This window comes from Eulemur rufifrons, chromosome 1 (genome assembly GCF_041146395.1).
Source record: "Eulemur rufifrons isolate Redbay chromosome 1, OSU_ERuf_1, whole genome shotgun sequence".
Taxonomy (NCBI): domain Eukaryota; kingdom Metazoa; phylum Chordata; class Mammalia; order Primates; family Lemuridae; genus Eulemur; species Eulemur rufifrons.
The window spans coordinates 69,373,607-69,388,243 of NC_090983.1; the positions used below are offsets into that span (position 1 = coordinate 69,373,607).

The 14,637-nt window shown below is 32.5% G+C and overlaps 1 protein-coding gene across 1 annotated transcript in view; it reads right to left on the reverse strand.

Moving 5' to 3' along the window:
- Positions 1-7,434: 7,434 nt before the first annotated feature.
- Positions 7,435-14,637, reverse strand: part of GALNT13 (polypeptide N-acetylgalactosaminyltransferase 13) — a 445,056-nt gene continuing 437,853 nt past the window's right edge. Inside the window, exon 11 of the mRNA XM_069472524.1 lies at positions 7,435-7,590. Coding sequence (XP_069328625.1) covers positions 7,435-7,590 — 156 coding nt within the window. The remainder of the gene's footprint in view (positions 7,591-14,637) is intronic.

The following is a 14,637-nucleotide window of genomic DNA, read 5'->3' on the forward strand; positions in this document are numbered from 1 at the left end:
TTCCATAAGGCAGGATATTTTATCACAGAGAACAACATATAGTCCATACTTTAATATGAAGAATATTAGAAAGAAAATTATCATTTGGAGACAAAGTTATGGAAATCCTGTCTAAATATATTATTAGGCTTTATTTTAAAATTTAAAACAAAAATGTATGATACAATAGCATTTCATAATTTTAACACACATTTTGCAGTTCATTAACTCCAGAAATATTGAAAGAATACTTAGTATGTGCCAAGAACTACGCTAGATGCTGCAGATACTACAGTGAACAAAAGTGACAAAGCTCCTGCTTTTATGGGATTTACATTCTAGGCTGTGTGATGAGGGTGTTGGGGGGTGGGGAGATAAAAGAGTAGATAGAAATAAGGATGAAAAGTAGTTTGTCCGAGGTACAGGGGATGGGAGGGAAGGCAGAAGAAGGGTTTGCCTTACTGATGAGATAATATTTCAACAGAGACCTAAAGACAGTGGGTAAGAGGGCTCTGTGGGGCAGTGGGAACAAAACACTAAGGCAGGAACGTCCTTGGGAGCCAAAGTGGAGTAAATAAGAAGCAGAATGACAAGAGATAAGAGATGGAGCCAGAAACAGGTGTGTGTGTGTGTGTGTGTGTGTGTGTGCGCGCGTAAGCAAGTAGGGGTTGTGGGTGTGGGTGTGGAGAGAGGTGTCATTCATGAAGGACCTTGAAGGCTACTTGGGGGAGATAAAAAGTCATTGGAAGATTGGGAGCAGGAAGGTGATAAAAATTCACGTTTAAGAGAATCATTATGGCTGTTGTATTGAGAAAAGACTGTTTAGGACAAGGATTGGGAGATTAAGGAGCCAAATTATAAGCATATTGCAATTAAAAAGGTTAGAGGTAGTGACACCCAGTGGATGTGGTGCCAAGTCATTCATTTTTAGTTATATTTCAAAGGTAGTATCAAGGGAACTTGCTGATGGGCTAGATGAAAGTTGAAATAGAAAGCAAGGAGTCAAAAGTACTGTAGGTTTTTGACCAGAGCATCTGGAAGGTTGAAATTGCACTAACTGATATAGGGAGGACCACAGAAGATGGTGGTTTGAAATAATTTAAAATATCTATTAATATTAGTCTAGCTCCATAGAGAAGGGATATATAAGATGAATACATTATGAGGCCCATCATGGTTTTAACTTTTTGCATTGAAGACAATAAATACTTTTGAGGAAAACTGAATGTTTCTCATCGCTTTCTGGTTTGGGGTGTTTTGTAAAATTTTATGTCATTTTTAATTTGTTAGCTACTATAATGACATGCATTGAAACTATCTGAAGGAAGATTATTTGAAAAGTCTTCCCTAGCATGAAACTCATGTAGTTTTACTTTGTCCTTTATTTTCAATATGAACATAATGAACTTTCAAATATTTAAAATGCTGCTAAAAATGCTTCAAATTCAGTTTTGATGGAGTAACTGTATTTTTAAAATTTGTCGTGGACTGTTTTCTGGATAACAAGCATTTTGACTGACAAATCAATAGTAAGTGGAACATATTGTATAACAGAATCCTTGAGAGCTTAAGCTTTTTAAGTTTAAGAAATAATTCTGTGCAGGGACATCTTACCTTATTTTAGTCAGGGCAAGAGGAAAAGACGGGAGAAAATGATGAAAAATAGGATTGTTCAATCAGGCCTCAGTGGACTTGAAAGGCCATTATCAATATAAGGCAATGGTTCACTATATTTTGAGAGTCCCAGCTTTCTTTCTAAGTTTCTTGTAAGCTACCGTCTCTCCTCAGATTAGAAAGGCTCTGACACTCAAACTTTTGCTTGTAATTTTAGAAGATTTAGAGATTCTCAGAGACCTTGACATGAGGGATATCTACCCTTTAAGAAGCAAACCTGAAATTCTCCAGGTTGTAGAATTCTTCCCTAGAGTTGTAGCAACATAAAGTCAAAAAAGGAAGGAATACCAACTAGGAAAATCATTCAAGATTTTACTATTCATTAGACAGTGTCCTCCTTTTTGTTATAAAGCTGCGTGAATGTATCTGTGTGTGTGTGTGTGTGTGTGTGTGTGTGTGCGCGCGCGCGCGCTAGAGAGAGAGAGAGAGAGAGAGAATTTGTGTATAGCCAAACTGATTAATACTTTCTATAAGAGCTTTTTAAATAAAAATGACAACCAAAGAAATGGAATGTAATGCTTCAGAGAACACTTCTTCCACTCTACCCCTGCCCCCGCAAAAATTTCTCTTAACACTTATAATGAATAAAATATATACATAGGGCAACTTTATGGGTATTTAAAATGATGTCAAAAACAAAAACTTATTAGTAAAAATCTCACTGATTTTTTTTCCTTTTCATGTCTTCTGCTCATGTATTTTGAACATAAAGTGTTTTAAGATGAAAATAGAACATGTGAAGCTAGCTTAATTATGACTGTGTTCCTTGGGCCTTACTTTATAGCAAATACATGTATTAATTAATAAAATTAATTTTATTTACTTAAAATCTTAAAAAATGTGTATGGAGTTTGTTCCCCTGGTGATGAAAACTTTAGATATTGTAACATAGCAATGAAATTCTGATAGTATTCTTTTTCTAAATATAAAATTAAAATGACAATAGAGACCTAACTAAAATCATTAAATGCAATAGAATTAAAAATTAGGTCTAAAGCTCTCCTCTTCGCCTACAATTCTGTACAGCATAAGTGGCAAGCTATAGTCTCCAGAGTAAAGAGAAAAGGCATGGTATAGATTATGGAAACAATGATTGCAGTTAAGGGATTGAGTTTCTGACATCAACTCTGGCAGAGAGATTGTTTAGCTTCAGCTTGTGCTAGGAATGATTGCAACCCAGCCAGAGTACCTCTTAACAATGATTTGTGTTGCAGTTTAGATTCATCTTCTTCCTCCCAATGCCCTGCTAATTGCTTATTTCATGTACCTTAAATTGAATTTTCAAATTCTCCTCTTTTTTGAATTCGCATTTGTTTAGATATGATGCTTTATAAAGACTCTATGAATTCAATATCCAATTTAATTTATTTCCTGGTACAAAATTTGGAACTAACATTTTATAAGATGAATTCACTGTTCAGAAATAATCTAATATGTGGCCCTGTTGTTGACATAAAAATTCAACATGTTTCCATGAAGGTCCAGTAGAAAGAGTGAGTTTATAAAGCAATTGATAATATTTCATAATGAAGTTATTTTATAAGGCATTTACATTATCTTTCTTTCAATCACTATGACAACAACAAATAAAATAACCCCCAACTAACCCTGTGACAAGAGGGCAATAAATTTTTTTTAAAGCAAACACAATTGGATTTTCAAGTTCTGATGTTTAATAACAGTTTGCTAATATTTATATTTTTTATGTGCTTCTTTGATCAGATACAAATTTTAGTAGGGAAATAAGCAAACATTCCTAAAAATAAATTATAAACAACTGTGTTTTAGAATACTAAAAGGATTTTTAAAACTTTCAATTCAGCAAAGTTAATATTTTCCCCTAATTGAAATAATGGAAAAACAAAAGTGTAGACACTTTCATGGATAGGGGGAAATGTTCTTCACACCCCCAAGGTCATGTTCCTTAGCAGCCATTGTTGAGATCTGCTTCCACTACAGTCTTGCATGGTAGGCACCATTTTGTCTTCCTCTGAAGGTTCATCGAGACATTGATTACTGTTAACATGTCTCAAGGTGAGTCTCTGTAAAAGATAACCAATAATCAGTGCAGCCTATTTCATCTTTAATTCACTAGCACATCAGATTAAATCTGTTCTTTTAAATCCTTTATGATTTTTTAAGCATAATACACTGTGATATGTTTGTAAAAGGAACTGTGCACAGGTGTCTCTGGATTAATTATTATACAACTTTGACTGTTACCGAGTCATCATTGTCTAATACACCTTTATTTGCAGACGGTTAAAGAAATTGGCCGACATTTATCAAGCGTTGCCAAGAATTCAGGCTCCTTTGAAAAAGCCCATTTGTGAGTTCTGAGTTCAGCTGAGGACTGCAAATATTAACAAGCTTTCGCAAAGGCTTAGTTTTCTTAGGCATGTGTTATTCAGTAACCATTTGGTAAACATGCAAATAGATGGCACAGCTGTGACCCAAATGAACAAAACTGCTAGAGATTTTCCCATTTCAAAATACTAAACAAGCCATAGTATCTATGACTGTAAGACATTCATTGTAGAAGAGTGATTATCATAGTAACAAGTAATCTGTCTTACTTGATAAAATGTTCACCATATTTTTGTCTGCATTTTTAATGATCTTAAAAAATGTTAATATTAAAAAAACTAGGGTATGATCATCATATATATAGTTTTAAATGCTATATTTACACTTTAGTTTCTTCATAATTCATGTAATTGTATCATTTTAACTAGTCATTACATGTTTTCTCTTTGGAGTTCCTATGTACATTTGAAATCGCATTTTTGGACATTCCAGATATATATTTAAAATTGGTATGCTTTATGCGTACTAATTATATATATATATTTCTGCTCAATTTCATGGGCAATACTTAGGATCACATTATATGAAAAACTCCTCAACCAAAAGAGAAGTATTTGAATGTCTGAGAAATGATTTGCAGGTATTATTTTAAAAATAGCACTTCAGATACTGTTGTTGCAAATTACCAAAATTAAAAGTAAACAAAAGCTTTTCTTTTTTTCTTTTTGCTCTTGATATTACATTGAAAATGGGATGAAAATAAATGCAGGGAGTGGGCAATAAAAATGGTATAGAAACACCAGCTAGACAATTGTAATTTGTTTAGCTTAGAAGTAAAAATACCCTGGACTGCACTGGTGTGAGAAAAGATATAATGGGGAATGGCTTGTAGTGAAAGATGCCTAATAGAAAACAAGCAGGATATTAAAAGAGCAAGGCTATTAGATGTGAAGGAGATTTCAAGATTGAGACCTTTGTTATTGCTCTTTCAATACATGGAATCAAGCTATTTATATGGAAAAATGAAGAAAGGGAGAAATGGCCAAAGTTAGGCAAGAAGATGGCTGATTTACACTTATGTTGCCAGAACTTCAACCAGCAGCCAGTTTGAACAAAAAGGATGCAGAGCAAAAACAATACGTTTTTCCTAAAAAGTTCTAGTTAAAATCACCAAAAAATGCTTCATCTTTTGTTACTTACCTGAGGTCCTTTGTGTATATGTTCTCTTTCAAAAAAGATAACTTACCATTGCATGCTTCTGTTAGGTTCTTTTAAAAAAAATGTGTAATTTTACATATATCAGATATTTCACTGCCCATTGAGCTACCCCAGAAAGTACTGCCATTGTCTCATTCCCTCATTCCAATCTGATCACACATCACAGTAGTTGAATGCTTTGATCAATTATCAGTTACTTTAGGTCAAAATATAGCACAGACTTTGAGATTTTTCTTTAAGGATCATATTGAATATGGGTTGTCATCTACACAAATAATGACAATTTAAAAAAATACTAAGTATTCTTCCTAAAAAATGCATAAATATTTCCTTTGAAGGAATTCATTATTAGTCAAAACACACTGCTACAAAAATAAAAAACAAATAACCAAGACACTCTGTTTTTTAATGTAGTACAGTATAAAGCCAGACACTTTAGGCTCAGGTGGACCAAAGTGTAAATTCTTATTCACCCACTTACTACCAGTGAACACTTGGGTAAGCTACCAAATCGTTCTGAGGAATCAAATTTTTTTTGTCAGAAAATACTTAAATTATATCTACAAATGTTTACAAATACTCTTTCCCGTTCTGCTTAAAAAATTTGAGCTTTCAGTCAACTATCTAACTTTGATCCCTTGGCAACCCAATAAGGGTAAAAATGTTAACTATGTTTCTAGACAACATTATTTATGGTAAAAATGACCTCTGACTGATAAAGTGTATCTTCATCTGATAAACTGCACGTAAATACCTGATAGGAAGCAAAATGCTGGCCTTCACTATGTGCAAAAGACTCTTGTAATTTTACACGTTCCATTGGGTTCCTGGGAGCCAGGCCTATGGAGTTGTTGTAGGAGCTATCATCTTCTGTGAGCATAAGGCTACTAGGCCAGGACAGTTTCCACACCTGTCTGATGTCAATCTCATCTCCTTGCACCAGGCTGTCATCTGTAAAGAAGCTAGCTCCCAGAATGCTGTAAGAACTGCTATGGGAACTGTTGCAAGTTCTCCTACTGAGAGAAGCAAGCCATGATCTGTGCCCTAGAGTAGTATTGTAAGTAGACTTGTGAGAATAAATGTTTAGCTAAGCCTAAAACCCCTTGTTGCGCATTGCATATACCAGGTATGGTTGCTTTGAAAACAAACTAAGACACTATATGTAAATTGCCTTGTACACAAATTTGACTTTTCCAGCTTTTTCAACTTTTATGTTTGGAATGTCCTTATCTTAAATATAGTTCTAATCTAAACAATACCCCTTTTGTCCACCGCTCTTCATGACCCCATTCTCCACTTTGTCATAGCCATCCAAGCTCAATTATTTCCTCCACTAACAACCTTTAACTAGTTCACCTGAACCAGAAAAACTCCCTAACTTTCCTTGACTGTCATAGTAAAGTATTGGACAAAATAAAATCTTTTATTTACTAGACAATAAGCCCCTTAAAACCAAGAACTTGGACATTTTGACTCTTTACAAAAATTCCATACCAGTTTGTTGACTTGAACTGAATACTGATTCATTTTACTACTTACTAAAAAGATAGTCTCAAATTATACAAGTGAGAGATAAAAGGTACAATTTTAAAAAGGTTTTATTGTTATATCACTTAACTGACCACAAAGAAATACTTAGAAATAATTTTCTCTATAAACTTATTGAAAATTGCATCTTAAATAGTTTTCTTTATAAACTTATTGAAAATTACATTTTTAGTAATGCATTTGCTTAGTGTTTCAGGTTAAAATAATTACAAATTTTAGAAAGGATATGCTATATCTCCATGCAACCGAAGTATCAGAATAAAAATTAACAAAATTAAATATTTTCAGTGTCATCAAAACAATCCTTTTTGGGCTATGTTAGTTTTTTATTGATTTTTTTTTTCAGCTCTGATGCAGAATCTGTTGTCATCCAGACATGGCTATAGTTACACTAAAAACAATTAACATCTCATAATATTTTTCATTAATTATATGTATGCACATATAAGCATACATATTTGAATAAAGATAAAACAGGAAAGTACCTATTTATTAATGATAGACTAAGCACTAGTTAATATTAACATATGTAGTCTCCAAATTAATGAGCAGCTAAGAAGTAAAAGACATGAAATTAATTCCACAGAGAAATAATCCATAAAAACTTTTCTTAACCACATTTTAAAGAAGTTTCCAGATTTCAACAACCAAACATAAAAATACTAAAATAAATTTAATAAAATCTACAACACAAACCTTTAAAAATTATTAGAGAATATAATCAGTAGAATTTCCAAAAATATTTCTAAAAACTTCCATTCTTGTATGGTTTCTTAGGAACCATTTTTGCAAAGCGCTATCATTACATGTTTCCACAGTGGGATGTTTGGAGCCATCAGCTACTTTGTTCACTGAGAGACAAGACTAGGTGATTATATGAAGAAAAGTGTGGGTCTGTTTGACAAAGAAAATAATGAATAATGACAAAATCAAGTAGAAAAAGCAGTAATAAATCAATCATCCTGGGCAACGTACAATTTCTACTGGATAAGGATGGGAGGCACATGTCACAATAGTTGCATCCATGGAGCTGTGCACCACCTTCTTTTAGATGGCTTTAATATCAACTGTATTTAGTAGGAGTAAATGAAGATAAAACTGAGAATGTGGAGAGGGGCTTGAGATTAAATAATCAAACACTTTGGGCAAAAGATTATTTTAGATATAAATGATTATCTTCTCAGTATTCCTCCTAGTAATAAAATGCTTTTTGGTACCGAATGAGTTATTTTGTGAATGGATATCCAACATAGTTGACTAGTCCAATTATGGTCATTGCCTTCTCATTCCTTTGCCCTAAACTTGAGTGAACACCAGGGAAGAATCTGGAGGATAATTTTAAAGCTTTAATGCTTTGCTTTATTGTGTACCGTTATGGTACCCAAATTGCTTTCACTCACGGTTTCATAGGTCTAACCTGGTAGTTAACGAAGGGAGGAAAAAAGAAAAAGATCAAATCTATTTGGGCTCTTAACATGTTCTAATTTTCCTGACACAATTTTAATTAATTCATCCATTAATTTGTCTGTTTCTTTCCATCAATTTACTGCACAGAAGCAGAAGGTCCAGAAAGGCCACAGACCACGGATACTTGTATCATGAAGTCCAATGCCTGCCCGGGAGACACTAAATAAAAGTTTGTTGATTGAAACATTTAGTGAAAGGCCAGTGCAGAAAATAAATTCTGTTAAAATTAACCTATATCTCTTGGACAGCTTAATGGACACAAATCATTGGATTTACCTTTCCAAAGATTTATCTTCTATAGTAAAATGGTAGATAAGTAACTTAAAAAGATAGGAAAGGTAACATTCTAATATATCATGTCTTTTATCTATACAATTATATTGTTAACTATATATAGTTCGATTGTTAAGAAGACTAGTTCTTTTTTTTTAACCAAACCTGAATTTCCCACTCATCCCTTCCATTTCGTCCATTTTAAATTTCTAGCCTAGATCATTCTCTGCCCTCAGTGATTTTTCTTCTTGCACTGAACTTTTTTTGGTAAATGTCATGTTAACATCAAAGATATCAGTGTTAGTTGACTGTTAATTTCATTTGTTATTAAAAAGAAAAATGAATTATAAGGTTTTTCATGGTATAAAACAAAAATAATTTTGCTTATGCTCTGGAAATGTGGCCCCAGAGAATGAATACAATATAAAATTTTCATAAAAACACAACTGTAATATTTTCCTCAAGAGTGTTTATCACATGAATGACCATGAAAAAACATTCAAGGGACTTTTATTCTGGGTACTTCTAAAAGCCAAAAAACAGAAGAGAAATTAGAAATCTCAACCCTATTGAGATAAAAATTATTTTTCTATTTAAAAAAATCCACAAAATTATTTAGTGTCTTTATTTGAAAACAAAGCATTATTTGCTTATGTTTTCTGAGTATTCTGTCTAGAGGAGATAAGAATTACTCATATTTTGTGTATTTTCTAGTAGTTTTATCTTTTATGTATAGTTTCATAATTGAGGCCATCTAATTAAATATCCTTCTTCCATTTGTGTTATAGGCATCTTTTCTATCATTAAAATAATCTAGGAACATACTACTAATAAATAAACAATTCCTATAAAACAGATTTGCCAAAATTCATTTAATTTGAGGGAAATGTTTTCCCAATTTAGAGCTATTGTAGATAATCCTATGACAAACATCTCTAAACATCTCTATCCACGTCTGTAATAATATCTTTAGAAATGATTCTTAGAAGTGAAATCACCAAGGTAAAATGTATAAACATTTTTACACATATTGGCAAAGTTCTTTACAAAAAATATGTGCAACAATAATTTTGTAATAACAGTAGCAGCGGTACCTATCATTTCCTGCGCTTGCTATATGCCAGTATACTATGTGTGTATCAGTCTTACTGTATCTTCACCAGGGTTATGTGTTGCCATTAAAAACATTCTTGCCATATTGATAGTATAAATAAGAAATGAATAAAATAACACACATGAAATGATCTTTATTTTTGAATTTTTGATACTTTCTTAAAATAACTTTTTTTCATTTTCTTTAGCTATCTATATTTCTCCTATACTATTTATTCTGGATCTTGCATATTTTTATAGAGTGTATTTTTTCTATCAAATGCTCTTTATCAATCATGTCATATCTTAGTTATATTTATTGCAAATGCCTCATTTATTTTTTTTAAGCAATAGGGTCTCCCTACATTGCCCAGGTTACACTCAAACTCCTGGGCTCAAGCAATCCTTCTGCCTCAGCCTCCTGAGTAGCTACTATGGCATGTACCACAGGGCCAGGCTATGTAAACTCAATTTTAAACACACTGTGACGTGCAGGATAACATGAAGCTACTGCTAAATATCTTTTCCTTTAGCTTTATTTGAAATATTGACTAGAAAATAGAGTAACATGAACCGTAAACTAGTATTGGCTTTTTTTTTTTTTTTTTTGAGACAGAGTGTTGCTTTGTTGCTCTGGTTAGAGTGAGTGCCATGGTATCAGCCTAGCTCACAGCAACCTCAAACTCCTGGGCTCAAGCAATCCTACTGCCTCAGCCTCCCGAGTAGCTGGGACTACAGGCATGTGCCACCATACCCGGCTAATTTTTTCTATATATATTTTAGTTGGCCAGATAATTTCTTTCTATTTTTAGTAGAGATGATCTCTCGCTCTTGCTCAGGCTGGTCTTGAACTCCTGACCTCGAGCGATCCACCCACCTCGGCCTCCCAGAGTGCTAGGATTACAGGCGTGAGCCACCGCGCCCGGCTGACTTTTATTTATAATATAGCATTACTTAATTGTTCTCCTCTAAAATGTAAAGCATAAGTATTTCTTGGGATGTACAAAATTTTAATCATACTATTTTAGGATGCATAAGAAAAAATTAATAATTCCTGCCTTTAACCATATTTGTATGTTTTACTAAGGCAAAATGTGTCATGAAGTAGCTCTAAATCTACCCTTCCAAAGATACAATTTCTACTTTAAGCCAACTGGAATCAGGCTAAGGAAGCAATTTTGGTGACAAAATAAGAATTGTAATATTGTAAAATTAGATCATACCTTTGTCTTAAAAAGCACTAAGTAAAAAAGAAGATATTTTAATGAACAAATAGAACTGACTGCATAGTTAATTTAAAAACCAACCCAGTCACAAAGGTTTCAGTTTAAAAGGTGGCATACTAAAAGTTTAAAACAAAATCCAATCAATTGTGTTATTATAATACATATAGTAGTAAACAAAATAAGAATAAACTTACTCTATTATAGACATTTAATTTATAGCAAAAATAATAACATTCCCCCATTGATGAAGTACAGAATAACAATTTTTTAAAAATTAATATAACATAGTTGTTATTCAAAATATTAATTGATCTCCTGACAATGTAATCTATGCATTCAGTGGAATATAATAGAAATATTCTAAAAATTAAGTGTAAATGTTTAACAAACAGGAGCTACAAATGCGACACTAATCTATTGAAATTTCTACTTAATAATTAATTCTAATAAGAAATCACAGCTATAGGTTAATGGAAAGATGAAAAGGAAATATCTGTCTAATGTATGCAACCTTCAAAAGGTAAATTGAGCTATTGCTTTTATTAGGAATGCTACACACGGAAATGGCTCGGTTGCATTAATAGATCACTTACCTTGAGATTATAATCCCATTTTCCTGCTCTCTGGTAAAGGTAAATAAAAGGGTGGGGGATGAGTAGAGTCTAAATATAAACTTCTGTGATTTCAGTAACTATCAATCCAACACATTTTAGCTACAGAAAAAATCCCTTATATTGTGACTCTGGAAAACATTTGATATGGACGGATATAGAATTCACAACAAGTATTTTCTAAGTCAACTTGCTCAGTCACATGAAAAATAAGACTTATTTTTAGCATCATACTTTGCTCCCTTTTTTTTTCTTTGTTGCATAGTGTTTGTTGAGCATTAAGTGTTCTGATCTAAAATTAGATTCTCACACTGTATGTAGCTGCCTGGATGTTCAAAAAGAAATGTGATTATGTGCACATATTGCAGAAAAAATGTAAATTTCAAATCCATTGGAACATAATTGTGATGTTCAAATGGAATATAAGAAAACTTGAATAAAATAAAATGAATGGATGACAGACTTTTATAAAAATAATTTTTAAAATCTCTCAGTGAGATGAAGTTTAGATTCTTTTCCCATTTTAAGTCTGTGGCAATAAGCATTTCATGATCTGGAAATGTCTGGGTAATTTATTCAAGAAAATCTAGATCAGGTGGGTATCCTACAATTTTGTTAATGATGCTCAGGTTGCCCCCAAACCGTACAGGTTACATTAGGTATAAAATGACAGTGAATTAAATTCATGGTTATTTACAAATTATTTAATTAGGAAAGTAGGAAACTCTATATTTCAAATCAAAGTTGAACAAAGGTGCATATTTATTACCAATATGTGCTTAGTTTCATTCAACTAATAGGAGAAGCAATTAGACATTAATTATATGATTAATAATGTGTAGCTAAAGTTTGTAACCAATTAGGCCATAATGGCAAAGTAGTTTTATGACTGCTTGTTTATCTAAGTAAATCATATTTATAGTAGAACATATTTCCTATTAAGAAAAGGAGAAATTCTATGTGAATAAAATTTGGTACAGCAAATAATTGATAGAATTTAATTATTTCATTTGTAATACTGTACATTTAGATTAATAGATCATCACCATTGAAAGCATAGAATTATTAGTATTTCTAGTTTTCAATTACCTTAAGAGGGAAAGTAGTATAGTAGAAAAATTGCCAGATTTAGTGACGGAAACCTGGGTGTACAAACCTAAACAACGCATTTACTCTATGTTTCAGTTTACTAATGTGAAAAATAGAGAATGATAATATCTATCTGAAAAGACTATTGTAATAATTGCATGAGAAAACAGACACAATTATAGATGTGCTCTTAACTTTATTCCCTTCTCTTTCCCCCCATTCACCTAAGAAGTAAACAAAACCAAAGTAGCAGGATAGATTCCATGTTTTGAGGCATTATGACACTGGTTCCATTTTTCTCTGGATATTCCAACAATTCTGCTCCTATTTATGACTTTCTTTTTTAAGATTGAAAGGACTATGGGGAGATAAGGTGATGGAATATTTCAGCTACTCACACTGTGAGATTCACAATTGTACTGATAACTAGCTTTCTTTGAATACTTTATTAGGACCCAAATCCTAGCTCTGCTGCTAGCAGTGTAATCTTTATGCTTTAGTTCCTCCTGATAAAGGCTGAAAGAAGAGAACTTTAAGGTGTGTTTCAGTTCTGTAATTCTGTGAACTCTACCAATTTCTATTCTGCCTTGAACCTGTACCACCTCAGAAGTTTTTCAAAGAATAATTTTGCCCTGGCTAACAAAAGATAAAGAATTGAATTAAAGTAGTAAGCAGCACTCATCTACTTTCCACTAGTTGGAATCTGAGAAGAATAGAGTCACTGAGCAATTATTCCTCTTCCATCTCAGCACCTCTTATCCTTTTGCTCTCTTTCCCTCTCCCTATTCCCCTCTGGAGGATGTACCATTTTCCAAAGTATATTCATGACTTCCTAAATTTGCAATATTTTTCATCAGTGTATAAAAAGACTATGGAAGATATATAGATGTTTGACCACTGTCTAGATCTGTCCTTCTCAAACTTAAATGTGTATATGAATGACCTGAAGATTTTGTGAAAATACACACTTGGATTTAGTGTGGTGTCTCAGATTCTGCATTTATAACACATACCCAGGTGATGCTTTTAGTACTAGAATCACCCTTTGGGTAGCAAGGGTTGGAACCCTTTTGTGGACTACAATGATCCTAAATGTAAAACTTAAAAGAAAATCATTGAAAGTAAATACTTCACTTCATTTTTGTTAAAAATTATCTCCTTTCTAATGACCATCTCACAAAATCACATTTCAAAGCTGAAATTTCCAGAAAGGCAATATATTGTTTCTACAATTGTTCTATTCTCATGTAATTTCTCTACATTATGATTCACACATTTAAAATTTGGCAAAGTGGTGTCATTAGACAATTTGAGCATCACTATTTAATTTTGAAAATATAAACATGTAGGAGAATCCATTAAATTGTGCTATATAATTATTAAGATGATCAGATTATTTCAAATAAAAATTTCTCAATATTTATGGCATTTTATAAGCTTTGTGTGTGTATTTCAAAACCAAAGTTAATATGACACAAAATATTACAGTGCTCCAAAATACTACAACTAGTCATCCAAGGGGTAAATTTGCAAAAACCATTTCTTTATCTTAGGTGGAGCTATCTATTTTTTATTTCCCTTTTCTTTCAAAAGTCCTTAATATTCAATAACCTTGCTACTGGCTGACAGAAAATATAAACAAAAATATAGACCTGATTACCAACAGTAGTTATTTTGGAAATGAAGCAATTCGAATTATGATTGTGGAAGCCATTGTTCACTCAAGAGTCTTAGAAGAGTTTAAAGATGAGAAGTGGTATTCTGAAATTCAACACTGCTTCCTCTTATTAAAAAGTGTACAATCATTCCCTTTTCTTTATAAATATATGCTATATTTTCTTATTTTTTAGCACAAGCCTGATAAAGTCCTGAGTTCCTGGTAGAAACTAAATGGTAACAACAACAACAACAGCAAGTTTTATTTAAAAATAAATACTACTTGTAGGATTTCTACTTTATCTGTACATTTATCTGCACTTTTCCTCACAGAAGATAGACAGCAAGCTGATTAAGGGTCCAGATATGCCCACATGTATTTAGTAGAGGAAATGTCTTCTGGAGGTTTAAAATAAAGGATGATGCCAATGGATAATAGTTGAAGACAAAAAAATGGTGGTCAGACAAGGTGAATAAGATATTGAAAAGGCAAAAGA